The sequence below is a fragment of the Lonchura striata genome, chromosome 9 (genome assembly GCF_046129695.1).
Source record: "Lonchura striata isolate bLonStr1 chromosome 9, bLonStr1.mat, whole genome shotgun sequence".
Taxonomy (NCBI): domain Eukaryota; kingdom Metazoa; phylum Chordata; class Aves; order Passeriformes; family Estrildidae; genus Lonchura; species Lonchura striata.
The window spans coordinates 26,407,096-26,434,810 of record NC_134611.1 but is presented as its reverse complement, the minus strand read 5'-3'; the positions used below and the strand labels follow the sequence as shown (position 1 = coordinate 26,434,810).

Below are 27,715 nucleotides of genomic sequence, written 5' to 3'. Positions count from 1 at the left end.
TTTAGTTTCATTCAATTACAGCACTTAAAGGCCGTATTTAAATCTCCAAAAATGCATGTCATAGCCCAACTGAAACAGTTCAATGACATGTTGGGGAATTTATCAGTGCCTTGAATTTTATTCAAGAAATTGCCAAGATCTTGGAACTGGAAAAAAAATGTTGGCAACAGGGCAACATGATAGGATTTTATGCACCACCCACCTTCCTGGGACCTCTTCCAGAAAGACTCGTTTAGAAATAAAAACTTGTTGTCAGTCTTGGGGCCCACTCGGTTTTTGACCTTTCTGATTCAAGATTAGTAATGTTATTAATTAATATGCATTGCCTACAGTTTAACAACATACTGCTTTTGAGGAGTGCCAAACAAAACATTCTTCTAGACACTCATATGCTGGGCTCTGGTGCTTGCAGTGTACTCAGATAGTAATTCTGGATCCTACTGGGCTTATCACTGGGCATGCATGGAAACTGATTCACCCACCCTGACTCCACAGCAGCACCGACCTATAGTTAGCCTAAAGTCATCCCCTTCCATCCCTGAGGGTGTTGGTGATGTTTTCTGAACTGGAAGAAGACACAAAAAAGCCCCAAAAGACAGACTCTGATTATAAATCTGTTAGCCTGACTTCTCTGGGCATGAAGATACCTTGAGTTTTTATATAATAAGATTCTTGACCTTTTTCAGTTGTTGAAATACTTCCAATGTCAGAGAAGGATACTAATCTTAATCACACAACCTTTTAATGATCAGTTCCTAGTCAAGTATAATTATTTCTGCATTTAGGACCTGCCAGTGCAACTGCCCTCCTTTGGGACAGTGTCCATAAATGAACCCAGGAAAACCCAGCTGCAGATCTACAGGAAAAAATTAGGTTCGGTTTGATGGCTTCCAGTTCTCTCTCTCTTTGCAATTAAGTTTTAATCTTCTAATTAACATAACATCAGTAACAGCTGTCACTCTTCTCTTACAGAACCATACATTTCTAAGAAGCCTCTTTTTTTAACAATTTTATGCATTTATGGCCAATATACTATGAAAACATGAACTTATGCAATAAATTTAGACATATTATTCTTTTTTTCCCTGTTTTTTATTTAGAAATTGTATGCTCTCCTCCAGTAATTTCCTCTGGGAACTTTAAACCTCAAAAAGACAAGTACATAATGGGTAATACAATCACAGTAGAGTGTGATGATGGGTATCATTTCAAAGCGATGACTGGCAGAACCACAACTGAATGCACCAAGAATGGCTGGGTGCCTGATCCAGCTTGTGTCCGTAAGTAGCTCTCATTAATAAAGTTACAATGTGGAATTGTTGGAAGTATCTCAGAGAAAAGAAGTTAAGAGCAAAATTTCAGGAGCATTAGATACCACAATTGCTTATTTTTTTTTGTTGTACTGTAAAGATTAATTTGATGGTTTAGAAAAATCACCTATAAGAACAATGGTGTAATCCACCAACACAATTTCCATTGTGTTTATTAACACACGTATTACCTCTTACTGTGTTTGCAAATCTGTTAAAATGTGCTATACTCAGCTCACTGTCAGGAAGGTTTGTGCTCCACCTGAGGAATAGCATCCCAGTCAGGATTAGAGGAAACAGGGAGTTTAAAGTAGCCAAACCAAAGGTAATGATTGGAAGATACTTTACCTTGTAGTATCACAGCTCTAGATTTTTACTTGTAATTTGATGTTACAGACAGTCGGAGGATTTTATCTATTTTATAATATATCAAATAACAAAGCACAGTATTCTTGATGGCTGATGAGTTATTAATTGGGTTAAACTTCCCATAACTGAAATGGTAGCTTTGCTCAGTAAGCACAGTATAAAAAAAATTAAATATATAAATTTGCAGGTAGTTTCATAATTTAACACTCTTTCTTTGTTCGCTGAAAATAAAACTGTGAGATAAAATGTGAGAGAAAGCCTGATGAAATCAGTCTTGTAAAGGAACCTTTGGATAAGATGGTTAGAGCTATTTCTGAAACATGCTCTTTCAGTATCGGAGTTAATGTTTTCTCTGTATCAATTGGGTTCTAACATTCAGGTGTCATTCTGAGCCCACTTCACTCATTATTTAATGATCTGCTCTGCTCTGGCATGTAGGCTCTGGGTCAGAGCATTTTGGGAGGAACCTGGGTAAACTTGAATGGAAGCTTCTGAGAATCTCCTCCCTCTATCCTGGACTTTTCCCTGGAAAGGGTCAGTTCTTTTCCAAGAGAGGAAAATTAAAATGCTGCAGCTTTAAAATAAAAATAGTCAGGAAGAGCTTTTGGTGCAGGAGCCCAAAATTTATAAATGGAGGTGGCAGGAGTCATCTCAATTTTAAGAGTTCACAGTTCAGTTTCTATATCTGAGCCAGATGACTGGGTTCCCCTTATGGTCAGAATAGTAAATTTAATCAAGACCCTCTGCGGTGTCATCTCACTGAACAATGAATACTAACCTTTGGTCCCACAAATCACCCTCAGGAGTCTGCTGAGAGTGCTGGTTGGATTTCTGTTGGTTGCAATGAAATTGAGGGAAGTAACAGAGCTATAGGCAAAGACCCCAGGAGCAGAGCATGGTTGTTCCTGCACTCCTTACCATCTGCCAGGGTGTGCAGTCCTGGTTCTGTGCATTTCTGAAAATACTCAGATGATGAAGCTGAATCTGAATTGTGTCCTGAGCTTTTTATCGTGCATGTGTTGATATTGTTGCTGTTCCATTCTGTTTCAAGGGAAACCATGTGACTACCCACTTATAGAAAATGGCAAGCTTAGTTATTCATATGAGAACTACAGGAACTATTACTTTCCGAAAAGATTTGGACAGACTGTAGATTACTACTGCCTCGAAGGCTATTCAACCCCCACTGGAGATTACTGGTTTCGAATTACCTGTTCTGAAAGGGGCTGGTTTCCAGAGCCAAAATGCCTGAGTAAGTACATTTCCACGATATACTCAGTTTGGTTATCAAAGATCTGTGCAGCAGTGGTTATACTGGTTTGGTTATCAAAGATCTGTGCAGCAGAATTTGTTCTGAGGGAACACAAGACAACACAGTTGCTGAAAGTCAAATGCTTTAGGTGACCCCTGGGACTGCACACAGACTGTCTTCCTATTTGCAGAGCACAAAGTGTCACCTTTGAAATTATGCTTTTGGATTTTGAAGATTGTTTACTCCTGAAAATATTCATAAGAGTAAGAAATATATAGTAAACCTTCCTCTTCTCTGGCTTCTGGGAAACATGAAAGCATACACTTTCATCTGCACTACAGCTGCACACATGGTTTCTACTCAATGTAAATATATTCTCCCTTCTGTGGCTTGGGCACTTTGGCACTTAGTCTTCATCCTCTCTGAGAAGCATTGCTTGATCCCTTTGGAAGACTATATTTTAGAGTTGAAAAGGTGTCACGCTTTTGTAATAAGCTGAAATGGATCATGGGTAACAGTAAGAGAACCAGATACACTAACTCAGATTTAAAATTAATTTGACTTACAATTAATCTAAAGCAGCGAGATGAGGCCTCCTCTCACACATCTTTAGTCACAGCAAAGTTCCTACCTACTGGTAGGGCACAAAAGTGGATTACAAAAGGTTGCTCTTTCCTTGTTGCCCTCAGTGGAGTGGTGCTCAGTGCAGGAGATTAGGAGCCCTGCCTGGAGGAAAGGAGCAGGCACTCAGATAACACAGTATAACATTTCTTTAGCCATCTGCCTTATATCTGGACTTTTGGGGACAGGAGGCCTTAGAGCCAGCATGCTAAGCTGTTGCTAAAATCTCTAGAGCTGGTTTGAGAGGCTGCCGCTCTTCCACAGAGGTGATAAAATCTCCTGGAGACAAATGCTGGAGTTCTCTCTGAGCATACACCAACATTTTAGAGACATACCAGACCAAACTGATGTGAGAAGCACAAAACATGCTTTCATTCAAATTTGCACACGAGTGTCTTTTTGTGATACAAGGCTACAGAAAGGTGCTTGGAGGCCTGTTTGTTAGTAACACTTCTTAAGGATTAATTTCCCTCAGCTCTTGCTGTAGAAATTTTTGTGGTTAAATGTACTTTGCTTCCTTCTTTAGAAAAATGTTCCATCAGAGAGCTGGCAAACGGTTATTTCCTACACCGCAGCTGGAACGATTTTTACAAGGAAGGTGAGAGTGCCAGGTACGTCTGCTATGACAACTACCAGGCTCAGCATGAAGAGGTCACATGCACAAGGGATGGCTGGGCACCTCCTCCGAGATGTACCCGTAAAAGTGAGTGTGCTTGTATTTTGGAGAGGTTTCTATCTTAAACTATTTGCTGTAGCAGTAATTTCTGAAAATGAAGACTCTCCTTCACAATGATTTAGCAGTAAAGAATTTAACATATTACAAAAGTTTTCTCTCAGAATATAGGACTGAAACATCCAAGCAAGGCTTCCATTCATTTAAATAACATATTAAGTATTATGTATTAACAATGTATGGAATTAAAAATGTATTCAATTGACCATGTATTAAACAATTTTATGAATCATACTGCTGCTTCTATTGTCACCCTTCTGTTCTGATTTTTATGCATGTAGTTTAGCAGTGCTTTACTTGGAAGAAATCTTGTCTCTCTCTTTCAGAAAAGTGCCACAATATAAATTTTGAGAATGGCTATTTGAACTCATATAGGGGAACATTCAATTTAAAAGAGAAGATCCTGTATAAATGTCACGCTGGCTTTGTGACTCCAGAAGGACAAGAAACGGGACACACACAGTGCCAAGAGAGTGGCTGGACTCCACTTCCAAAGTGCATCAGTAAGTAGCTAAAGGTTTCAGAGCTCCCTGTCATTGTCACCAGTGTGTCCTGTGGACATGGTGTTCTGTGGTGTTCCCTGGCCTCAGAGATTTGTCACCTTGGTTTGTAAGGGTTTCTTACTGGGCAGAGGGACACTCAGAGCGCTGATCCTCCAGAGATTAACCTCTCCAAGGCTCCAAGAAAATGTAAAGGATCTTTTTGGATCTCTTTAGCACTGAGTTAATGGTAATCACTGACCTCTTCAGTGGTTCTTACCTGATACAAGGTACACTTGCCCAAATTTACTCCCAATTTATGAAGCAATGTCTGTGAACTGAGGCATTCCGCTAAGGACGTTATGTGACCAAACTAGAGACAAATAGGATTCATTAATTCAAAGTTCCTTCCTCTCCTGAACATAGGTGTAGTACAGTAAGGGACTTAATCTTGTATTGTTATATGTTGGTCATAATTTTGACCAACTTCAGCTGCTATTTTATCTTGTCCTTTTATTTCAGACTACCTTTACCTACAATTTTGTGGCTTTTTTCTGACTCACAGCTGACCATGGGAACAGCAGTACAAACAAAAAAACCTAAATTAATAAAAATTAAAAACCTAAATTAATAAAAATTTAAAAAAAAAAACTAAATTAATAATAATGATAATACTAATAAAAATATGTAGTAAAAGGAAATATTTTCATCTAAGGAAGAAATATTTACCCTAAATATTACTTTTAGACAAATTTTGGAATATTAATGCAATAGATAATATGTGAATATGCTGCATATTCTACAGTAATATTCTGACAATGCAGAATTATTGATGTTTCAAATACAGGGATGATGCTTCCAAAGGGCAGTGTTTCTGGATAACTAAATACACTAACTTTGTTTTATTCTACAGAATCATGTAAAGCACCAGGGGACATTTTGATTCACCACACAAAAAAAACTGTGTTCATGCCTGAGGATACAATTGAGTATTCATGTTTGGAGGGATATAAAACTACAAATAACATGCCAACTGATAGCACAATGTGTGGCAAAAATGGAGAATGGAGTCCAGAACCCCAGTGTCATGGTGAATACTTCTGTGTTTGCTAATCAATGTCATTCTCTGTATATACTCTGTTAACCTTTTTTCTTTAAACCTTCCTTTGGTTTTGTTCTAACCAGTAGTGTTTCATGTACTTTCTGTAGGTTGTCCACTATATGTTAAAATATTTTTTCTCTATAGAAATTCAATGTGCGCTGCTGCCATTGAGCAATGGAGATTTCTCTCCCAAAGAGGGTAAATACCACAGTGGAGCTGTTGTGAAATTTACCTGTGCAAAAAACTACATAAGGGTGGGATCTGCCTCTACTCAGTGCTACCACTTTGGATGGTTTCCATCACCACCAGTGTGTCAAGGTAATGCTGCAATACTGAAACAGAGCTGGTAAATGGCTTGAACAAAATGTTAATCAGATTATTGACTTTAATGTTTGAAAATTTGTGCACAACTTCATAAATCATGTGCAGTATTGCAGTGATTAATTTGAGTAGTGTCCTCTCTTACTATATTCCAAAGGTCCTAGTTTTGCCATTGCCTAATATTGATACCCATCAGATATTGCATCCTGTGCTCTTTTTTTTCCTAATCACATGAAATTTAAGGAAAAAATCATTTTGGATGTGACACAGCTAGACCCAAAAAAAAAAAAAAAAAAAAAGAAAACCAGTGAAGGATTGAAGGATTTTCCTGTGAAATTCTTTCACAGTATGAAAGATACTTCTGTATGAGTATATTCATACAGAAGGAAAAACATGTATCCCTGTACTTAGCATTCTTAACTTAGTACACAACTTCCTGGCATCCGAGAAGAGCTTCTTGTGCTGGTGCTGAGCCCTCTTATGAGGTGCATCGTCTTTCACAAAGCTTGAGAGAAAAAAGGGACCTCCCTTTCTTCCCACTCAGTCACTATTTTGGTGACTTTTACTCTGTCATCCTTCTTTTTGCTGACATTCTTTTGCATTTAAAAGCAAGTCTATTTCATATTTATGACTCTTTAGCTCAGGGACATTCTAAGCTCCCTTAATAGGTGTTTCACTCACTGCACACACTCTGTGTCGGTGGGGGGGGGGTTTGGGTGCTTTTGTTTTGGTTTTGGTATTTTTTTTTGCTGGGTCATTTTTAGGATATAGGTTATTCCTTGCAGAATTGTCAATTTTCTTATTGTCTTTTAAGAATACTGAAGTTATTATTCTTATAACCTTTTTTTTCTTTTCCCTTAAAACTGGGTTAGTTTTATCAACCATTTTTCTCAGAGCAGGCACTGACAGTGCATGGAAGTGAGAGACAAGAGTGAGCCTGGTCACATGTATCTGTTTGTGATCTCCAGCCCAGCATGAATCCAGATATTTGAAGGCATAAATCAATGACCTATTTAACCCATTCCACTGATTTTTCCTTCACTTTAATTGACACATTCAATTTGTTTTCTGTTGTACTTAACATATAACTGTGGTGGAAGTACTGAGTTCAGAGCATAGACTTGATCTCTTGATTTCAGTGAGTGTCAAAGGCTGTGGGCCTCCCCCGGAAATTCCCAGTGGAAGTATTGTTGACGGCTCTGTGGAACAGTACCAGCATGGGGACAGAAAGCAGTATGAATGTAACAGCGATTTTAAGTTGGTTGGATCAAAGGAAATAGAATGTATTGATGGACAGTGGTCATCTCTTCCCTCTTGCATTGGTAATCTACACAGCTCTTACTTCTGAGAAGTAATCCTCTGCAGGCTATTACCTCATAGATATTTCCACAATTAAAAATATGTATTTGCAGATGTAATGTTCTGTTCAAAGTAATAAAATAAAATTGCATGACAAGCCATTACCTTGTGCTGTCACTACTGCAGTAGTGCCAGCCCAAAGCAGGAAGTGCAGTTCTCACAGAGAGGTGACAGCTCTGCAGTCCTTTCAATGGTTTTCAGTTCTTGTAATAATCCTAACTGAAAGGGCACATTACAAATGTGCAGGTGTATGATCAATTATAATTTTGGCTGTTCAGAATCAGTGATTCAGGTAATTTGAATCAATTGAAGTTTTCCTTACTCTTTATGGCTTATGTACCAACAGTTTAGGAAAGTACTGTCAACTGAAACTACCTGTGGATCATGCCAGTGTTGGAAAAAGAAGGGAAAAGTCAGAAAAGCAATTTTGAAAACTGGCTAAAAGATATAAGTACCCCCAGCTGTGTTGAAATTTAGTTGCTACAATTAGTGGGTGTAGGTTTGGTTCACCAAATGCAAGTATAGTTTTTTTTATTTAAGTTTTTTCAATTATTGATCTGTGATTCCTGCATTATTGTGGAACACCTCTGCTCTTTTCAACAGAAGACAAAGTGCCCTGTAAATCACCTTCCTCTATCCCAAATGTTGTCCTGCATGAGGCAGACCAGGACCAGTATTCACATGGGGATGAAGTAACTTGTGGATGTAAACCAGGCTCTGACAATACTGAGGAAATGAAAATAAAATGTCTTAATGGAGAATGGAAGCCTTTACCTGTTTGTGCTGGTAATCTGTTTCCATAATACTTCAGATGTGAGTGCAACATAGTTGTATACAAAATTTGACTAAGTTGTATACAAAATGGACTTCAGCCATCAGTATGTAGCCAGACATGCTATAGTTTAATGCATCAAAACTAAGTGGTTTTAATTTACTGTTCTTAAATGGAAGTATATCTTTCATCCTGGAAAGACTCTAACTACAGCTTTGTAAAGGGAAGGAAATAGGATTTGCCCAGTGGCAATTGCCAAGACAATTATTTAAAGGAATTAAAAGTAATGTTAATAGCCACAATGTGTTGCACTTGTTCCACCCTAACTACTTTTATGTGGATTAGTCCTTGTCACCAAATAATAGAATGAGTAAGGAAGGGACCACAGTGGTCCAACCTCCCTGGTCCAATCTTCCTGCTCAAGCAGCCATCCAGTAAAGTTCTTCCTCAAATTCAGTTGAACTTCTGTATAACTGATGACATCTTCATCAGCATATATTGTCAGATCTAAATCTATTTTTTAAGGTCTTTTTATTTTTTTTCAGATGCATCCCCTCAATGTGTGATTCCAGAGTATGTTGTGCTGGTGCGCTCTGGCCAGTATCCCATGTCAAAAAGGAGGACTGGGTTCCATAAAGTTATAAATTACAAATGTACATCAGATGACGAAAATGTTAAACAGGCAACTTGTGTGTCTGGGAGATGGACACCAGAGATTGCATGTACAGGTGTGTTCTTACATTTGCACCATTTCTTTTGATGCAGGCATGATAAATACTCATTATTAAGGATTCTTAGCATTGCAGTATCACTAGGCTGAAATAGAAATGTTTACTTGATCATATGCTAAAGGGTAGTTGTGCCATCATTGGAGCAGTTAACTAGGTTTAGAGATGCACCACTTTAGTAAGGCAGACTTAATGCTCTCTGCTCTGACAATTGGAATGGTTGTCACTGGCACTTCTAATGTGAGAAAATATGCAATGATAAATTTAAGCTCAGTTCTTCAAAAGGGATTTACCCTCATGCAAAACAGAGAGCACATAGTTCAAGCTCCAATCGGAGTTTCTTTATTTCCTCTAAACCTTCAAAGTTTTTCTATTCTATGTTTTTCCTCTGTTTTTCCAATTGCTTCCTAGTGAAACTATGAGAAAAAAGCTGAGTTGGCCAGTGAAAAAGTGCAGACCCAGAGAAGGCTGCCCATATGTAACACACACCAGAGGTCTGGTCACACACTAGTCTTCAGGGCTGCCTTTATGCATGGCAGAACAGCATATTGTCTGTAGAAAGCATGATTATAAAACAACCATTGCCTCATTCCTTGCTTTGGTTATATCAGATTTATGAGAAATTATGCCTGAAAGTGGGAAAAATATTACAATCACTGTCCCTACCTTAGTTACTTTCTGGAACCACTAGAAACAAGAAACCAAGCTCTGGAAGACTCCTCCTATCTCTGTCCTCATTCTAGATCTACCTCATTCTCTCCCTTTTTCTTTCCTTTGGCAGAAAGAATCCTTCATCCTTGGAGTGGAAAAATTTTAGCCTATTTTTTTTCTTTTATTTTAGCTTTGTCATTTAGCTCTGTCAGCTTAGTCTGAAGAAAAAACAAAACTCCAGACATTGGTTCAGTTTTCCTAAAATAGTTCATTATAGAGAGAGGAACAGGAAAAGCACACAGGAGTGTGCAGCTGTGAGAAAGGAGGGACTACAACAAACTCCATCTTAGCTTGGTGTAGACAGCTGTGACTGTCTATGTGTCAGTCTTTTCTATGACTCTGAAAGCATATGAGCAGCTGAAGGCAGCTCTGCTGTTTTTGAAGCAGAACAAAATGATCATAGTATTAATTAAAGCTTGAGACAGCTATTGGAGTTTTCTAGCACCAGTGTTGTCTTAGTTGTTTGTGTTGTAATCTCTGCTGAACTGCTACACTTTCTCTTTGTTCTATTGTACCATGACTATGTGAACTTAGCTGAGGAGAGTGTGTGCCCACCTCCACCTCAGGTGCCTGGTGCTCAGCAGACAACAGTAGGAAGAAACTTCAGGAATGGGAGTAAAGCATCTTTTTCATGTCGTGATGGTTTTGAGCTCATCGGTACAAAGGAAATAACCTGTATAGAAGGGAAGTGGCAATCACCACCTTACTGTGTGGGTCAGTACTGGCATGCTTTTTTCCATCTTTTTTGTTATGAATACCTGAGTTGCTTATTTGCAGTCATCATGAGCAAGAGGCTGCTGTTACTTACCTAAGATTACCATGGACAGGGAACTGCAGGAAAGCAGTAGAACATAAGTTGCTAAATAGGGTGCAAACAACTGCAGTTTATTCATTCACACAGACTTATCTGAGATGGTGTATACAATTTTCAGGTAGTCCCTCAAGAGCTGTGTGCTTATTTTTTTGTTTAGTATGTTGCATAACAAAGTCTCAGTTTTGACTGGGGGCCTTAAATAATGTCCTGTATACTATAAATTATTTATTACTTGATTACAGTTGCAATATTGTCTTGCATTATTGTTTATCTGTGTTGTTTTTTAGAAAGACCATGTTTCTCACCAAAATCTGTAGAATGTGCTGATGCCCCCAGGCTGAAAAATCCAAACTTAAGAATTGAAAGAGAAGGGAAAACAATTTATCTGCCTGGTGCTAGATTTAAGTATGTTTCTCGTCCTGGATACATGTTAAATGGACCAACAGAAATAAATTGCTCTATGGGAAATTGGACTGCAACTCCTTCATGCTTGGGTAATATCAAAAATTTCCTTTTTTTTTTTTGGAGTGCATTTAGCAATGAAAATGAAGGAATTTTAAACTGGAGGTAGATCAGTAAAAGTGTATTTTTCTACTCCATATTTTGCTGTGAAATCTATCATGGATGTCTTCAGAACAATCCTCATTGGATGCAAAACTGACTTTCTTAATGCAGCTTAGTTTTTAAATATTCCTTCATATTCTTGTAGTCTTTGTTCAGTTCATATCTCTGCCAGATAAGTCCTAGGCATATCCTCATGATCCAAGGATCTCTTTTCTACAGAGTTCATTGGTGACTTAAAGTTGCTATGGTGCCTCAGGGATGGAAATCACATCAGTGTAGCAAGGGCCAAAAGCCTCAAGTAAAACTTTCTGGCATGTTTAGAAACAGAATTGGAGTGTTTCAGCAGCTGAAGTCTATATTTGGGGGAATGACTTATTTATTCTTCTGTATACATTTTATACATTTATTTACACACATATACCTTTTATACATTTATTACCTAACTATAATTATATAATTATGTAATCCACTGTTAGCAGATGACTATGCCGATGTTAGAAATAGCTCTCTAAAGCACCTGTTTGATGGAAAAAGTACATTTCTTCAATGTGTATCACAGTAGCACAAGCATCAGATTTCTGTTATCTTTTCAGAAATGCCATGTGGAAGTGTTCCCAAAGTTGCCAATGCTCACTTTGAAGGCAGACAGAAGGAATCTTATGAGCCTGGAGAAACAATTCAATACCACTGTGATTCAGGGTTCCTGATTGTTGGTTCCCTTGAAATTATCTGCAGGAAGGGAAACTGGACAGCACCACCCTTCTGTGAAGGTATAGGTTCTACTTCCAAGTAGTCCATGATCCTTCTTAGCATTTCACATTGTGAATTAAAATAATTTTTACTTGGGCATGCAGGTGAGTCAGCCAATAAAGCCAGCAGGTGACTTGCTTTGAATGGGCTGCTAACACACCTATTTTTCTGGTTTCTGGAAAACAACAAGTAGGGTAGATCAGCAAAGCCCTGCGGGCTGGAGCTGGTAGCCAAATCCCACCTCTCTTGAAATCAAGCAGGCAGACATTATGGAGGAATCCTGCAGCATCCTGGCTACAAAGGAGCAGATAACTGTAGGGCAATAGATCTTATTGTCACATCTCTATGCATGTCAGTTGCTGACAGGCACTTTCAAATAATAAATAAATCATGCCACCCTCCAAACTGGTGGCACAGGATGCTGCGCAGCACAGCTGGCTGGTCTCTGTGACCTCTCTTTTTAGTTTCTTTAGGCAAACAATATTGGATGCTGAAGCACTGCAGAATAAACCATATAATATATCAGAATTAACCTTCTTTTTCTACCCGTAGAAAATGGTGTGCATTACTCAAAGTGCTTTTTGCTCACCAGGAGCTCTGGAATGCCATGCTGTGTGAATTTTCTGTGGCTCACTACAAACTCCTCTCTTTCCAGATGTCAGCTGTGGAGCTGCGCCTGAAATCCCCAATGCGCGCATTGCAAGCGCTCCTCAGGACAGGTACCTGCCCGGTGCCAGGGTGCACTATCAGTGTGAAAGGAATTTTCAGATGGTGGGTAGAAATTACATCCTTTGTTCAAATGGTCAATGGTCACAACCACCAGTTTGCAGAGGTAAGAATCTGTGCTTTCACTTTGCCTGTTAGTGTAGAGGCAACCAGTTCTCTATCAAAATACTCTGAAGACTTTGCCTTTTTTACTTGTTTTCTTTGGCTACTCCAACTTTGAACTTGCTACTGCTTCCTTACACAGAATTTTAATTAAACTTGATGCTTCTAGAGATACAGGGAATATTTCCATCAATAGCAAAAATATTCCTGAAGCAGCAGGGCCTAAAATGTGCTGCTCTGTCATTCTCCTGTATGCTGTTGGTATTTCCCCAGTGCCCACAACTTCAGTGACTTTCAGTGGACAGACATGTAAGGGCTTCTCTTATGTTCAAAGCTGAATGGAAGCAGCTCTTCTGCAGTGCTCCACACTGACCAATGCAGACCCTAGCAGAGACCCAGATCTAAACCATGTAAGATCTGCTAGGGGCCATGGAAGTGGAAGGATTGTTCCTGTGACAAAGAACATTCAGGAGCTGTGCTCCAGTGTTCCCAATCTCAATCTGTTGCTGCAGGGTGAGCACAGCTCCATGGAGCTGGCTGTGCTTGCCCAGCCCTGAGCAGCAGACGCTGACAGGCTCCTCCAGCATTGGCCAGCCCTCCAGAGCTCTGCACTTCAGCAGGGAATCAGTTTGCCTGCTGCCCCTGTGGTTTCCAGGAAGACCAGGGCTCCCCAGGGAGCTGATGTGCTTCTTGTGCATAAGTACAGAAACACTGGCTTTTTCTAGAAACTCCTATTGACACTGCCATTTCCTGAGAGTCCCAAACAGTGTTCTGCTGCCACTGCCACATATCATTGCTTTCCCCATGGTGAACTCCTCTGACCAACCCGAGGTCACAGAAATTGTAACAAGGCTAATTCCTTTCACATCTGGTTGTATAGGTGGAGGTCTTAACTGAAAAGGTGACTGCAGCTGTGTCTCTTTTCAGATGTGTCATGTAATCCTCCTCCAGAAATTGCTGGTGGTAGGATTGATGGTATTAGAAAGTCCAGGTATATGCCTGGGGAGACTGCAAAGTATCAATGCTGGAAAAATTTTAAGATGACTGGGACTTCCACTGTAGCGTGCAAAAATGGGACCTGGACAGACCCGCCAACATGCAAAGGTAACTTCTCTCTCTCTCTCTATCCAGTCGCATCAGTGATAGTATCATAAAGCTGCCTCATTGTCATTTAGCATCTCGGTGCCCTCACAGTGTACAGCTGCCCTGGCTCTGGCACACTCAGGACAAGGCAGGCCATTTCCCAGGTCTCTGTTCAAATGGGATGAATTTACCAAGCTGAGTGACCCAGGTGGTTTCACTCAAGAGGGCCAAGTGCCACACCTTATGCAGGACAAGATTAAATCCTGCAGACAGCTGCAAGCACTTAAGCTGTGCTCAGAGGGGGTGAGCTGGCAGCTGCAAGCCTGAACATTGGAGAAATGAGAAAGTCTTGCTCCTGCCAGCTTTTTGGTTTTCTCTCTGCTTTCCTCTGCTTCTCTGAGTAGTGCCAACATAGTGTGGGTGGTATTTCTGACCAGACCTTCTCTGCAGTTGAACTTCCTCTCTGATTGGGAAATTTCTTTCAGGCCAAGGTGGGAGATGTGGCACACCTCCAGCTATTCAAAGTGGAGAGCTTCTTGTCTTCCCCTTGCAAGAATATCAACAAGGTGATACTGTGGAATATAAATGCCCGGATTTCTATATCTTGAAAGGATCTTCAACAATCACCTGTCTTAACGGGCAGTGGACAAGCCCCCCAGTTTGTCTGGGTAGGTTGAAGCATGTGCTGGGTGGCCAAAGGCTGTGTGACTGCTCCTCTTTTCTTCTTCTGAGACCCTGAGGGCAGCACTGGTGCTGGGGCCAGAATGCTGGCAGGGCAGAATGGCAGTGAGTCCTCCTTTTGTCTCAAAGGAGTTTCTGCTTAAATTCAGTTTGTGTAGTCCCCTCTGCTTCCAACAGGTCCACAGAAGGGGAGTTGGCTGAACCCTCATCACCTGTGCAGAGTGCCCGAGTGCTCTAGGGCTGGGGCCATGGCTCCACCCAGCAGGCTGTGAGCCAGGAGGATGGGTCTGAATGAGTGGCAGTGCTGGGGAAAGCCAGGGGTTCCTTTGTGATGAGAAAACAAACTTAGAGAAGTACTGAGCAGAAGGGAAGGAGAGATCTCTCAAAAAAATATATGGGGAAGTCCACCGGTGTTTGGTCTGCTCCCCACATGTGCTTATTCTTGCCCTGTGTGACTATCCATGTGACATGGCTTCTCTCAGGACTTTTTTTTCCCCTTTAGTTTGGATGTGAATGTCTTTTCTGTTGCAAATAACAGAGGGTCAGAGCACACTTGGAAGTATTTTTTTGATGTGAAGAACTTCTGTAGGCTCTAGGGGGGGCAAAAAAGTTACATGTGGTGTGTCTGTATGAAGTACTGACGCTCTTCTCCTGACTTTTTCAAGTGGCCTGTACAGCATCAGAAGAAGATATGGACAGCAACAATATTGAGCTGAAATGGGTTGGACAAGCCAAGCTGTACTCCACATCGGGTGACTATATTGAATTCCGTTGTAAACAGGGATATTTGAAAGATCCAAGTACTCCCAACTTCAGAGTCCAGTGTGTGGAGGGGACATTGAAATACCCACGGTGCACACTGGGAAGTAAGTCATCCCCTCTTCAGCTTTGCTGCTCTGTTGTTGCATTTTCAGTGCTGAAGGGAAGCACTGTGTGGGAGCCAGGGTGTGGGAGCCTCCTGGAAGCTGCAGGAATAGAGGGGCAGTGCTCCCAGGAAGTCATTGCCCAGCACACTTGAGCTGTGGAGACTGTTGGGGAAAGGGCACTCACAGACGGTGCCAACAGAGCATCAGTTGTCCACTGTGACATCTACAGGCAAATAACAGCATTATTTCTTTGCAGGGAACTGCTCCCTGAACAGGAACATTATGGAAAAGAACAATATTCAGTTGCAGTCATCCAGCCAGTCAAGCCCTCACTATCACTCAGGGGACTCTGTTGTGTTCATGTGCAAGCGCTGGTACCAGGAGGTTTCCCAGAAGGAGAAATTCAGAGCGCAGTGCCTGGATGGAGTGATTCAATATCCTGTGTGTCAGTGTAAGTACTTGCTGCCAGAGACATGGGGCAGGAGTTGCAGGAGGCAGTTCTGCTGAAATTTCCTATTCACTGCTCTGAGGAGCCCCTGGGGTCTGTCAGGATTGGTATTGATGCCTTTCCCCTTTTTTTTTCTCTTTACACAGAAGGATAGTAAAAGGAAATGACATGAGAGAGCCCAGCTGTGGCAATGACAGAGCCCTTAACCAACCTTCTGACTTGATCTCAACTTTTCCTGGTGTTTCCCATTTTGCTGTGCTTTGTTTGCAGCTTAGCCAATGTTCTGTCTTGGAATTTGTTCTTGTTTTTATTACTGGATGGTTGTCTTTGCATATTATCCATATTAGATCTAGTTTTGTAAATGTATTTACATTTTATGCAGACGAAGGGTTGTTGCTTACATTTTATCCATTCTATACTGCTCTCACTGTTATTTTATTAACAACTGTGGCCTGAAAACAGGCTGGCTTTGATGGCATACTGAGACAAGAATTAAAGCTGACAGTTAATTTGATTATCAATACAAAAAGCATGTTTGACCTTGTCTGATCCTATCTTCTTCTCCATAGACTTGCTTGGAAATTAGTATGGGGTGAGTGTCCTGACTGCCTGAGCAGAAAGAACAAGTAATGGACTCTCCTTTGAATAACTCGAGGCAGTTTCTAGTCAGAACCAGTTCTTCTGGGGAACTTGCCTGCAAAGGCAAGATGTTGGGGTGCAAGTAATTGGGATTTCTAGGTTAAAGGGGGGACTAGTTCCTGGTCCAGGTCCTGGAGAGGCCAGTCTGTGCCACCCCCAGCCACATCTGCTCCTCACAAGCAAGGAAAAAGTGCTTGTGGAAATCAGTGGCAGCCTGGCTGTGGTAGCCATGTGCTAATGCACTCCTTGATTCAGAAAGGAGACAAAACAGCAACTACCAGAGTACAAATCATTCACTTTAGAGGAGCAGACTTTGACTTATTTAGAAAAAGAGGAGATGGCATTACTTGGGAGTCCTACCAGTCCAGAAAAGATTATAGATCTTGAAGCACAGAATCCTGCAAGCACAAGATTACTCATCTTCAGGAAGAAAAACACATCTACCTGGACTGACTTATCAGAGACTTCATAGTCTCTCTGAAGCAGAAATCAATGTACAGGGAACTGAGGCAAAAACAGGCACTAAGGTGAGCTGTCCATGGCATTGATGTGGCATCTATGGATAATGTTAGAAAAACTCAAGCTCAGTGGCAGTTACAAGGGACATCAAGGGTCACAGGATGGTAGTCTATTGCTACTCTCCAATTAAAACAATCAGTAAGAAAATGTGGCATGTCACTAGGCAGGTGATTTAGTGGCAGCAGCCCCACATGAAGCTTGAGTGTTTGGTGCCTTCTTTGCCTCAAAGTTCATCAACAAGATGCTACCATCATGTCTGCAATCCCCCTCATCCTGTCCTGTGCTTACAGCCACAGAGCCAGTGTTGTGTGTATATCCAGAGGAAGTGATGGGAGTAAATGAATTCTACTTCCAACAGCTATTCCAACAAGGGCCTTCTAATCCCTTTTGCTCCAGTTTGCTCTGTAAGAGGAAGGGTATTCCTGTTATATGCACTGTGTAAAGTATTTTTATCAGCCTTTTTTTCCACCTATTGCTTGTCTGGGTTTTGACCAAATAAGCAGAATTTGTCTATTCCTGAATGCTTTAATTTCTTTTTCTGTCTTATTCATTCATGTAACTCTTGTAAAAGCCTTGGAAACCTATACGCAGCACCATAAATGCTATGATTTCACCTGACAGATAAGTTTAGACATGAAAGAGAGAAGACAACCTGAGAGTGGCTTTTTTATTAAAACAGACTAAAATAGATGCAAGGCAAACATTGTCCATATTGCTGGATTTTCTTCACAGCTGTAGTCACACTTGTTCTCAGGCAGAACCTTAAGAGTATCAATATTTAAGTGTTATAGAAAATCATACCAAGTACTTGGATTTTATTGTTCTTAAAATAGTTTTTAAAAAATTAACTCCTTAGTAAATTTGTATATTTTAAAGTTTTAAGTAGTTTTACAGATCTTTTAAAAACTTTTTTTTATACTTTCTGTTTTATGTTTTTCCTCAAGTTCAGCCCTTTAGAGGCTCCTTACCTGTGAAATGGAGACATGACTGCTGTTAAGATGTACAATTCCTTCCTCCAGCTTTTATCATGTGTATGCCAATATTGCATCCCTGTGCTGCACTGCTCATCCTCATCCCACAAAGGCCTTTCCCTTCCCTCCCCCTCCAGCTCAGACTCAACATTCATTTCCCAGAGCTGAGTGGAGTGACCTGTAGAACACCAGGCCACCCTAATTCACCTGTTAATAAGAGATAAAGAACATGCACATACCTTTCCTATAAAGCTTTCCTCAAGTTCATACTTGCTTTCCTCTTTCAACACACCTTGGATATGCCAGCTGTCCTCTCTTACACTGTACTTGAAATAAAGTTGTGCCAGATTCTGCTCCAAAATGGTTCTGTTTACAGTAAAATCCAACATAATCCCCGTGGTAAAAGTAATCTTGGTCTGCATAGAATGCTTGCAGTAGCACATTATTTTTCTCCATTTCAGTTTTTGACAAAGTACATGGCTCTAAAAAAGAGAGATTTGATCAGTGCTAATAAATGGATTGTTTTTGGAACTGAATATTTTGACCAGGCTACACTAAAACTGTAAATTATTTCCTATTGTCTTATTATACTGCAGGCATATCATAGTTAAGGAATAAAAAAAAAAAAAAAAAACACCAGATGAGCTTAACTTACTTCTATTAAAACTTTCATATGTCACTGAAGACACCAAAACTGAGTTTCAAAAGTTCTAGCTGACAATACTCAATTTATAAATTGTAAGGATCTGATTTTAGAGAGAATTGGTGTTGTTCAGCCTAGCAAAAAGAAGGATCCAGGGAGACCTCCAGAACCTAAAAGGGGCTTATAGGGAAGATGAAGGCAGACTTTTCAGTAGGGACTGGAGCAATAGGACAAGGGGGTTATGGTTTTAAACTACAAAAGGGTAGATTCAGCCTAAACATAAGGAAGACACTACCACCAAACAGAGTGGTAAAACACTGGTACAGTTTTTCCCATTTTCCCTTTTCCCAGAAAGGCAGTGGGTTGCACCTCTCCTGGGAAAGGCCAAGGTCAGGCTGCGCAGGGCTCTGAGCAGCCCTACCCATTGCAGGGGGTTGGACTAGATGGCCCTTCCAGGCTGGTCCTTAAGGCTATGAATTATATAGATAAATAAGTGCTGCTTTATCTTGTTTGTCACACCTACCTATACAAACTGGTGGTGAGGTCCATTGTCCTTCAGAGCAGGAGATTCTATCAGAGCCTTGCATAAAATGATAGTCAGAGCAAATATACTGAACTGATGAACCACTGTCATACTGGGGCAGTGCTGGGAGAGTAAGAACTCCATTTGCAATAGAGGGTGGAGAGCCACATTTTTCTGTAGCAGCTGCAATAACAATAAAAACATTTGAGAATAAGACTAACAAATTGACTGCTTTATCATAAATTAAATTATATGAACATGAAGGTTTTCTTTTTACAGCTCTCTTTCTACAGAGCTTGCAGTTTACTGGGCTCAGAGCAGAGCTTCCCCTTCCTTTCTACAGCCTTGCACAGCAAAGGGAGGTATATCACTTTTCCAAGCTTGGCTGTATTCAACAACTGTGTTGTCTTGTTCATCTGTATTGTTGAAGTCTTGTGCATCTGTATTGTTGAAGCCTAAGCACTGACTATTTACAACAGGCTCCAGTCCCACACTAAAAGCAAAGCAAACAATTTCTAAATAGGTTTAAGATTGATTAATTAAAAACACAATTAAAAAATTATTGCTTTACCTTGAATAACACATTTTGGATAATTCAGTCTGCCATGGTCACACTGTGTCCTCCCAGGAGATGTTATGGCAGTCTGGAGAAAACTATATCCCTGTTTACATTCAAACTCTATGAGATCTCCATGGAGGAAAACTAATTCTTCCCGTCTCCATTTCAATGTTAAGTTGTTGCTGTCCATATCAGTTACATTAAGAGTACATGGTTCTAGGAAATAAAAATGTATTTTAATAAAAAGCCACCTTAGCTGGTTTCTTAGCTCCCTTTTGTAGGAGTGAAGAAAGAGAACCCCAAGTCAATAGTTCTAGAATGCTTCTGAATATTACAAGACAAAGAACTACAGAGACATAAAAAATGCAAATGGAAAGAAATGGTCTGAAGTGTCAACAAAAATCAAACACATGCAAAAGGAATAGATACTTTCTGACAGGTTCTTAAAACCCAGTGCCAGGATCACGTAGGGGAGTGTAGCTTTCCATTAGATGATTAACCTCATTAACTTCTGAAACCACTGTTCAATGTCAATAAAGCCTACAAAAATAAATTTCTACAAGTTCCATGAGAATCATTGGCTGATAAAGGCCCTTATGATGCTTTGCTGAGGGAAAGGCAAGGATAACTCAGTTACTGGCAGTCTGGTGACAGCAGGGTAACACCAAATTCCCCTAGAATTTTCCTGAAGCTAACATCAGCATGTGCTCTTTCTGGTCTCTTTAGGTGAGTGTTGAAAAGAAATCTCAGAAAACATGAAAAGGATGATGGGCTTCTTGGGATGCTAAAGAGACAAATAATGCTCACAGGAAGTGAGATTTCATTCTTTCACAGGATTTTTTAAAATTTGAGTACTCAGATCCAAAAATGCTGACCTGGACCTTTCAGTCTAGATGAGGTAACTTCTGTTCATTTAGAAATATGCAATTAAAACTGAACTGATTGTGTATTTTAATTTCTGTAGATTACAAACTGAAAGGTGAGCCAATTTAACAACGGATGTTAGTAAAATGTAATTATTTCATTAGAGGAAGGAAGGAAAGATAAACAACTCTTTTTTGTATTCCTGATAGCACTGGTAATTTTCTAGTGAGAGTTCTATGCATTGTTTTGAGCAGCATACATAAAAGCAGCACAGAAAGATTTGAAAGTCCACAACAGGATGAACCAACAGATATAAAGACACATCATTAAAAAAAATAAAAAGCCTAAAAGGTTAAAAACAAAAGTCCAAGAAGACATTGCTAATTCTTTGTTAATTGTATCTAAAAGCCATTTTGGGAATGGCCACACTATTCCTTCTAATCATCTATTGAAAGACAGAAAGAAATTAACTGAATGGACAATATGGAGAAAAGAAATTGGAGAATCCTCCCAGGAAACAGGGATACTAAACAGCAAGATACTAAAATAGCTCACTCAGGAAACAGAGGAATCTATTTAATTGGGTAGTTTTAAGAACAGGTCAGAGGATACCCAGCAGGAGAGGCCTGCTAAAAATTTATTTTTGGTTCATCCTCATATTTCTGGAATCTTTATTAACTCAAATAAAAAAGATGGTAATGAAAAGATTATTTAGAGGTTCCTTCCAATCTTCCCTTTTTATATTACATATGACAAACCTTGCTTTTTCTTCCAAGACTCACCTAAGCAGGTTGGTTGTTCTGTCCAGTTTCCATGGTCACAATAAACAGTACTGGGCCCATCCAAAAAGTGGTAATGCTGACAACCATATTCTACCCAGGAACCATTTTTGTAACTTTCCAATAATGGGCCCAGGACAGCACCATTTTTAATCACAGGTGGAGAGGCACAGTCTTGCTGCATTTCTGATATGGGATAGAGAGAGAGGCAATTAGATCTTGATTCAATTACAACATATTAACACCTGCCTTTCTGAATTGCAGACATGCATTTTATTTCCCCCTACACTTTACATCTATGCCTACTTTTGTTTCTTGACTCAATACAGATTAGTTCTTTTTATGTGACACAGACCATCTGATTTGTTACTTTGAATGTTTCATCTATGTGTGGTTCAAAAAGGCCTCATTAGAAGTATTAATCAAAGGAACAACAAAATACTCATGAATTTGCATGTCCAAATAATATTAAAGGGTATAAAATGACTGAAAGTAAATGCTTTGTATGAAATAAAATTACAAATACAGAGCAAGATTATTGGTGTAATTTAGAAATAAGCAACAATGGCCTTTTATTTATTGGCTACATTGACATCTGTAGCCCATGCAAGCATATTCAAGAATAAGGAACTGTCCCATAGCAAAAGAATAAAAGTAGTCATAAAATGCCTATAGTTGCATTTTGGAGTCCTTTTTAAATAAAAGAGCAATGTTCACCTACTCATATCTTCACTGTGATGTGTTTGGCTTGCCCTTATTTCTGCATCTGCCTCGAGTGGTGGTGGTGCTGTCCCAGATTCCTGTTTATCCACAGTTCCTGTAACAATAGGAGAGACTCAGAGCCAGTTTTCACAGAAACAGCTCATTCTAAAGTACTAAAACAGACAGACATCATACACTATAAAATGTAATAATCCCAGTGATTATTGTGAACCCTAAGGGAAGATGTTACAGGTGGCAGCTGAATTCACCTACTCATCCTTTTTAATCTGGGAACCATGGATTTCCTGCAAAATATACAGCACTTTGCCTCTCAAGCCTTTTAAGATAGGAAGGATAACAGTTTTGCAGACATAGAAATTGAGACTTTCCAGAAATTTAAGGCATGGGTTGAAGAATCGTTTCAGTTCAGTTGCCAGCCTTCACAGAAGTAACTCACCAATACAGGTAGAGGGTGATGTCCATTTTCCTCCTTCACACTGGATTTCCTCAGAACTTCTCCTTTCCAGGGTACACTGTACACGAACTTTGTCTCCATTATGATATGTTCTCCTGGCTGTGCTGATGTAGCCATCCATGTGGCCATGGAGTGGTGGTGGAGGACATTTATTTTTTATGTCTGAAAATAAAAAACTGTATATTGTTTTCTGTCTTACCAAAGCCATGTACACAATTAAGCTTACCATATACAATGCAAGCCTATCACTCAAAAGGCTTAGTTTGGCTAAGCCAGAATAATTTCTTAATAAAATTTTCTTAATACAATGGGAGACTGAACAAACAAGTGATTTTGCATTCCAAAAATATAAAATAGAAGTACTGTGTCATTGTACTGCTATAAACAATTTTGTAATTTCTCCACAGAGACTTAATAAAATGTTCTTTGTAGGACTCCAGGAAATAGAGATTTCCCATACACTTCATTCATATAATATTTAAAGCAGATTATGTATTAATTCTAATGCTACAGAAGAAGAAATAATCATAGTCCATTTCCTATCTCCAAATTAAGTTTGTGATTATTGTATCCTCAAAAGTAGATTTAGGCCTTGTTTTTGTCCTCCTGAGCATCTCCACCTTCTCTGCACTCACTCAAGAAAAGTTCCTGCTGTGTCATGAGAATAAACACAGGGCTGGAGTCTAAGCTGTAGTAAAGGTTTTTTGTGCTGCTTCCTGCTCTGTTCTACATCTCAACTGGTTCACCTTTCATTTTTTTGGAATTTTCTTTACATTAGCCCCCAGTGACTGGGAAAGTGATAGCAATTGCTAAAGGTGTGCTTTTGTCCTCAGGAAAATATTTTCATTAATTCTGTTCAAAACAAGTAAAGTCTGGGGAAGCTGTACAGCTCTGAAAAGTACCACAAGCTAAGGAGGACCTTACTACAAATTTTATTTTTGATGCCTCTCAAGAAGTACATCCTCATCCCAAAAGGCAGGATTAAGCAGGCCTGGCTAACCCTTCATGTATTCTGAACAGTTTATTGAGCTTCAACGTCTAAAAAATTCCCTGTAACTGTTGATTCCTGCTTCTCTGGGATACAACTCGGAGAGGCAACAGTAAGAGACAGTATCTGCCCTGCTGTTAGAGTTCACTGAAATGTAGCTCCAATTACCATTGCTCCCCTTCCTGCTGTCTTGGCTCCCTGCTCTTTGACTAACACTTGATTTACAGTTAGCTACAAACTGGTACAAACCCTCAAGCATTTCTTGAAAGAAGGTGAGAGCTTTTCTCTGAGAATTTGACACAGTAAAACTATAAAAACAAGGTACCTTCACACACTGGAGGGTCTGGATACCACCCAAAATTATAGCATTGAATTAAGTCAAATCCAGTGACAGAATAATGTTTGTCACAGAAAAAGTGAACTACATCTCCTTCTTCATAGGCTTTCTTCACAGGATGGAAACCTCCATGAGCTACTTCGCTCAAAGTGGAGCAAGTTACCCCTGGCAAGACAAGAGAGCAGTGAAAAGGCGGCAGGCTGCCTGCAGCAGGTGATGTTTATGTGTCAGGGGATGAGGTGCAGCGAGGGTGACCTACTGGTGCAGCTGGGGGGGAGCTCCCATCCGTGCTGGAGGCACAGCGCCGTGTCCGAGGCGCTGCCGGCCGCGGCGCGGTATCCGTGCCGGCAGCGGTAGCGCAGCGTCCCGTTCAGCCGCACCTCCTGCGCCGCCCCGGCGTAGCTGCCGTGCTCCAGCCGCGGCACCCGGCACGACTCTCAAAAGAACAAAGCACAGGCAGGATGTTAACCGCTCTTTTTGTTGTGAGTATTCCAAAGTTTCCCTTAGATACGCCTCAAAAGCGGCCAATCCCACGCAAAATAATGAATAAATACAAATGCAGTTGCTGGCACAAGTTTTCCACTCATCATTTGGAACAGAAAGTTCGTATGGGAATGGATTTATTTGAAACTGTGTGATTTAATCTCTACTGATTCATTTTAGAGATATCATTTTTTACATATATTTACAAATGCACAAAAGCAGCAGCATGTGAAACCTGACAAGTTTTTCCCCCAGTGGTACAGCTGAAAACCTGCATTAGGAGTTCTCAAATGACAGCCTGTCAGAGGCAGTTTAGCCCTACAGGTACAGCAAGGAGAGTGGAATCAGATACTTCTGCAATAGATTAGAAAGAAGAATACAGAATACTACCAAGTTTTTTAGTACAGCTTGGCTGGAAGGACCATCCTTGTGGCTGACACTGCACTGTATCTTCAGTAGCACCACTTGGGGTGTGGTAGCCTGGATTACATTTGTATTGCAATTTCTCATGGATTTTGAAGTCCATTTCTGTACTGTAAAAAGAGCCATTTTCCAAAAGAGGCTTGGTACATCGTCCTGAAGGAAAGACGACAGTTTGGTTAGAAAGAAAGAATGGAATTTTTCAGTTCTCCTGCAAGCAAAAAAAAGGGGTTTCTAGCTATACTGATCTAATCTGATTTTCTTGACTTATTGAAGGAACAATCAAACATCAAACTGCTGGTAACCACATGGAATACAACCAAGGGATCTAGAGCTAGGGAGACTCAAGAAGTTATACATCTTAGGGAAAACTAATAGTTTTCCCAGACTAAGAAAACTGGAAAAATTGATGTTCTTATTAAAAAATATATATAAATGGGTAAATGCCCTTAAAATATATATTATTGTAAAAATATTCCATATGTAAACCTATGTAGCCTTGACATAAATAATTGATTGCACCCTGTACATTTTATTCCTTCTGTTATGTTGCTTCTTTTTCGATATGTCCCAGGAAAAGCAGCCAGGAAATGCTCCTGCTGGAAGCAATGAGGAGATGAATAAAGCTAACTCACTGTAGCATCGTGGCACTGGAGACCATCCTTTTGCTGTACAAGTTATTCTTCCATCTTGAGTCCCACTTTCAGTTGTGTAACCAACCATACAAGAATAGGAGAGCTTTTTTCCTTTATGCATAGGGAAATAGTATCTTTTGAAACTGTAATAGTACTGGGGAAGGTTTCCATTTTCTATCTGTGGCAAATCACAAGGTGTATCTGTAAAAAGATCAATATATTTCCCACAAAAAAATTCAGCCCAGATATGAATGTTTTTGCATTAATTTATCTAATATCAGCTTGGCTGATTCAGGCTTTCAAAAAAGAATAAAATTCTGAGTACTTATGAGCATGAAGGGCCTTTTATAACCTGCTGAAATGAAGATATACTACAATTTTTACTAGCTGTTGCTCTTAGGATTCACAAGAATATCAACAGTAGAATAAAACCTCCTAACGTTAACTGGGCAAAACTGATGCAGGACACCTTTATTTTACTCTGCTCAGAAGCATGAGAACCCTTTGCTGCACAAACATACCAATGCCTACTGTAAAATTCAGTGACAAGTGTCAGGATTAGCAGTGCCTCAGCTCCTTAATTCAGAAAATGTTACCAAAAAAGTAGGACAAACTGCTAGGAGGCAATGCAGGAGTTAGGCTTGATTAAGAAAAGGAATTTAATAACAGTCAACAGAAAAGAAACAAGAAATTGAGATTAAGGAAATAACAAGCAGGATGGCCATTAAAAAAAACCCCAAAACAATCCCCAGTAACAGGAGAAAATATTTTTAAAGAGTAGCACTGAATATGACATTAGGTTACTTAAAGAAACCCCAAAATAACAAAACAAAAACAAACAAAAAACCCAAAAAAACAGCAACCAAAAGAAGTTGGTGCTGAAAATAGGGATAAAAAAAATGCAGGACCACCCCACATTAACTTCTGCAGGTTCCATGTAACTATTTTGCTTTGTAACAAATTGAAAAATACTTCAATCCCCAAGACACTTCAAGACAAATTTTTTTAATAGTACAAAATTTCAAATGGTACATATTCTAATAGTACACCATTCCTATAGAAATTTCTTCTGTACTAACACCTGAACATTTCAATATTACAGCTTTGAGGCTTAGATAGGAATCAGCCATGTCACAACAGAATTGCATTTAAATTTAAAAAGCAGTGTTTACTCAGTAAAAAGATGAAAGACATTGTACTTAAGTTACCAAGACTGCATATTCTAGATTCAATGTACAATAGAACTCAGTGTATTTACCTTCTGCAAAGAGTTGCTTTGAACACACCATAACTAGGAAGATAAAACAGCTTTTAAATCTCATTTTCTTTACTGTCTCCCTCTGCAGTTTCCACCATCTGTGAAAACTCCCTAAGTATTACTTTTGTAAATAATTAACTGAATTTTCAAAGGTATTCAACAAATGCCGTAATATCGATGGTATTTTGTAACAAATTAATTCACTGGAAAAACTATTTTCATTTATATTACTTCTCCAAATACCTTAGCACCAGACTGGCAGGATTCTACTTCCATTTGACACACTTTGCCACCTGTAATTTATCATTTTACAGTGAAATCAGGCAACGAACTTATGGAACAATTTAAGCTTGCTGATTACTGTTCCCGTCACAACCTCCAGAGTCCCAAGTTTAAAGGGCATTCTTTAAACTTAGCACATTATTTACCTTGGCTGAAATCAGAGGAAATAGACAATTCCCCCATCCTCCAGCCTAGCGTCTCAGTAAACCAGGCAGTTGCATGATATAGATATTACTAATTTTGGAGTTTCCTACATGAACAACAAAGCCACTATTATTATCTGTTCGAGTTGTGTTGAATACAGCAAGCCTCTTTCCTTGTTTATTTTTTAAACAAAACAAAACAAATCTAATTTACAGTCGCCTATATGACTAATAGCTATCAGTTGATTTAGCATTATTAGAGATACAATGCTTAAATTTGGGAATAGTAGGGTATAATTTTATAGTTTGCATTATCTTGGCCTTTCTCAGAGAAAATACAATTCTGATAATGCAGAAGAGAACAGAATGAGCAGGGATGCTGGGATGAACACAATCTCTTCAACCAGAGGAGATGCATGCTTGTATGTATTGCTCATTTGATAGGAAGAAAAAACTCACAGCTCACCTCCCTTAAAATGTCAGGGCAGAATTTCTAAATTCACCCTTACAACATTGTGTTGCTCCATCACTATCTTGCAATGTTTACAAAAGAGAAAAATTATATTTTATTTTATTGCTACCATACATGATCCCTCATGACATTACTATACTCAAGCTCCCCAAAACCAGCCATTTTGAAATCCACAGCCCAAGCCTCCCTGTCTACACCTCTAGATCAGACATTACTGTCCCCCACAAACAAC

The 27,715-nt window shown here is 39.6% G+C and overlaps 2 protein-coding genes across 3 annotated transcripts in view; one reads left to right on the top strand and one right to left on the bottom strand.

Moving 5' to 3' along the window:
• Positions 1–20,832, top strand: part of CFH (complement factor H) — a 32,208-nt gene extending 11,376 nt beyond the window's left edge. Inside the window, exons 7-24 of one of the 2 annotated variants that reach the window (XM_021525060.3) lie at positions 1,101–1,280; positions 2,731–2,931; positions 4,079–4,255; positions 4,612–4,788; positions 5,678–5,854; positions 6,011–6,184; positions 7,327–7,509; positions 8,150–8,332; positions 8,864–9,046; positions 10,292–10,471; positions 10,859–11,065; positions 11,729–11,905; positions 12,541–12,717; positions 13,641–13,817; positions 14,282–14,464; positions 15,143–15,343; positions 15,600–15,794; positions 20,372–20,832. In XM_021525060.3, the coding sequence (XP_021380735.2) occupies positions 1,101–1,280; positions 2,731–2,931; positions 4,079–4,255; positions 4,612–4,788; positions 5,678–5,854; positions 6,011–6,184; positions 7,327–7,509; positions 8,150–8,332; positions 8,864–9,046; positions 10,292–10,471; positions 10,859–11,065; positions 11,729–11,905; positions 12,541–12,717; positions 13,641–13,817; positions 14,282–14,464; positions 15,143–15,343; positions 15,600–15,794; positions 20,372–20,382 (3,143 nt within the window). In that variant the 3' untranslated portion in view covers positions 20,383–20,832. Of the gene's footprint in view, positions 1–1,100; positions 1,281–2,730; positions 2,932–4,078; positions 4,256–4,611; positions 4,789–5,677; positions 5,855–6,010; positions 6,185–7,326; positions 7,510–8,149; positions 8,333–8,863; positions 9,047–10,291; positions 10,472–10,858; positions 11,066–11,728; positions 11,906–12,540; positions 12,718–13,640; positions 13,818–14,281; positions 14,465–15,142; positions 15,344–15,599; positions 15,795–15,937; positions 16,346–20,371 lie in introns of those variants that run through there. The other variant, XM_021525061.3, reaches the window with a different exon arrangement.
• On the bottom strand, positions 17,603–26,707 carry LOC110467785 (coagulation factor XIII B chain-like). The gene is made up of 12 exons (XM_021525064.2): positions 26,587–26,707; positions 25,329–25,529; positions 24,664–24,849; positions 24,050–24,226; positions 23,779–23,955; positions 22,448–22,627; positions 22,010–22,105; positions 21,292–21,474; positions 19,658–19,861; positions 19,087–19,269; positions 18,160–18,402; positions 17,603–17,710 (listed from the first exon to the last, which is right to left on the bottom strand). Exons 1-11 carry the CDS (start codon positions 26,648–26,650, stop codon positions 18,185–18,187), a joined length of 1,869 nt encoding a protein of 622 aa, XP_021380739.1. The 5' UTR covers positions 26,651–26,707; the 3' UTR covers positions 17,603–17,710; positions 18,160–18,184.
• Positions 26,708–27,715: the final 1,008 nt, after the last annotated feature.

Bases quoted from the DNA above. Each gene is read 5' to 3' on its own strand.
- LOC110467785 (XM_021525064.2), bottom strand. From the start codon at position 26,650: ATGAGATTTAAAAGCTGTTTTATCTTCCTAGTTATGGTGTGTTCAAAG. The intron at 22,628-23,778 runs GTACCTTGTTTT...TTTTATTTTCAG, and splicing joins AGACCCTCCAGTGTGTGAAG to ACATAAAAAATAAATGTCCT. The intron at 19,270-19,657 runs GTAAAGCAATAA...TTGTTATTGCAG, and splicing joins TCCAAAATGTGTTATTCAAG to CTGCTACAGAAAAATGTGGC.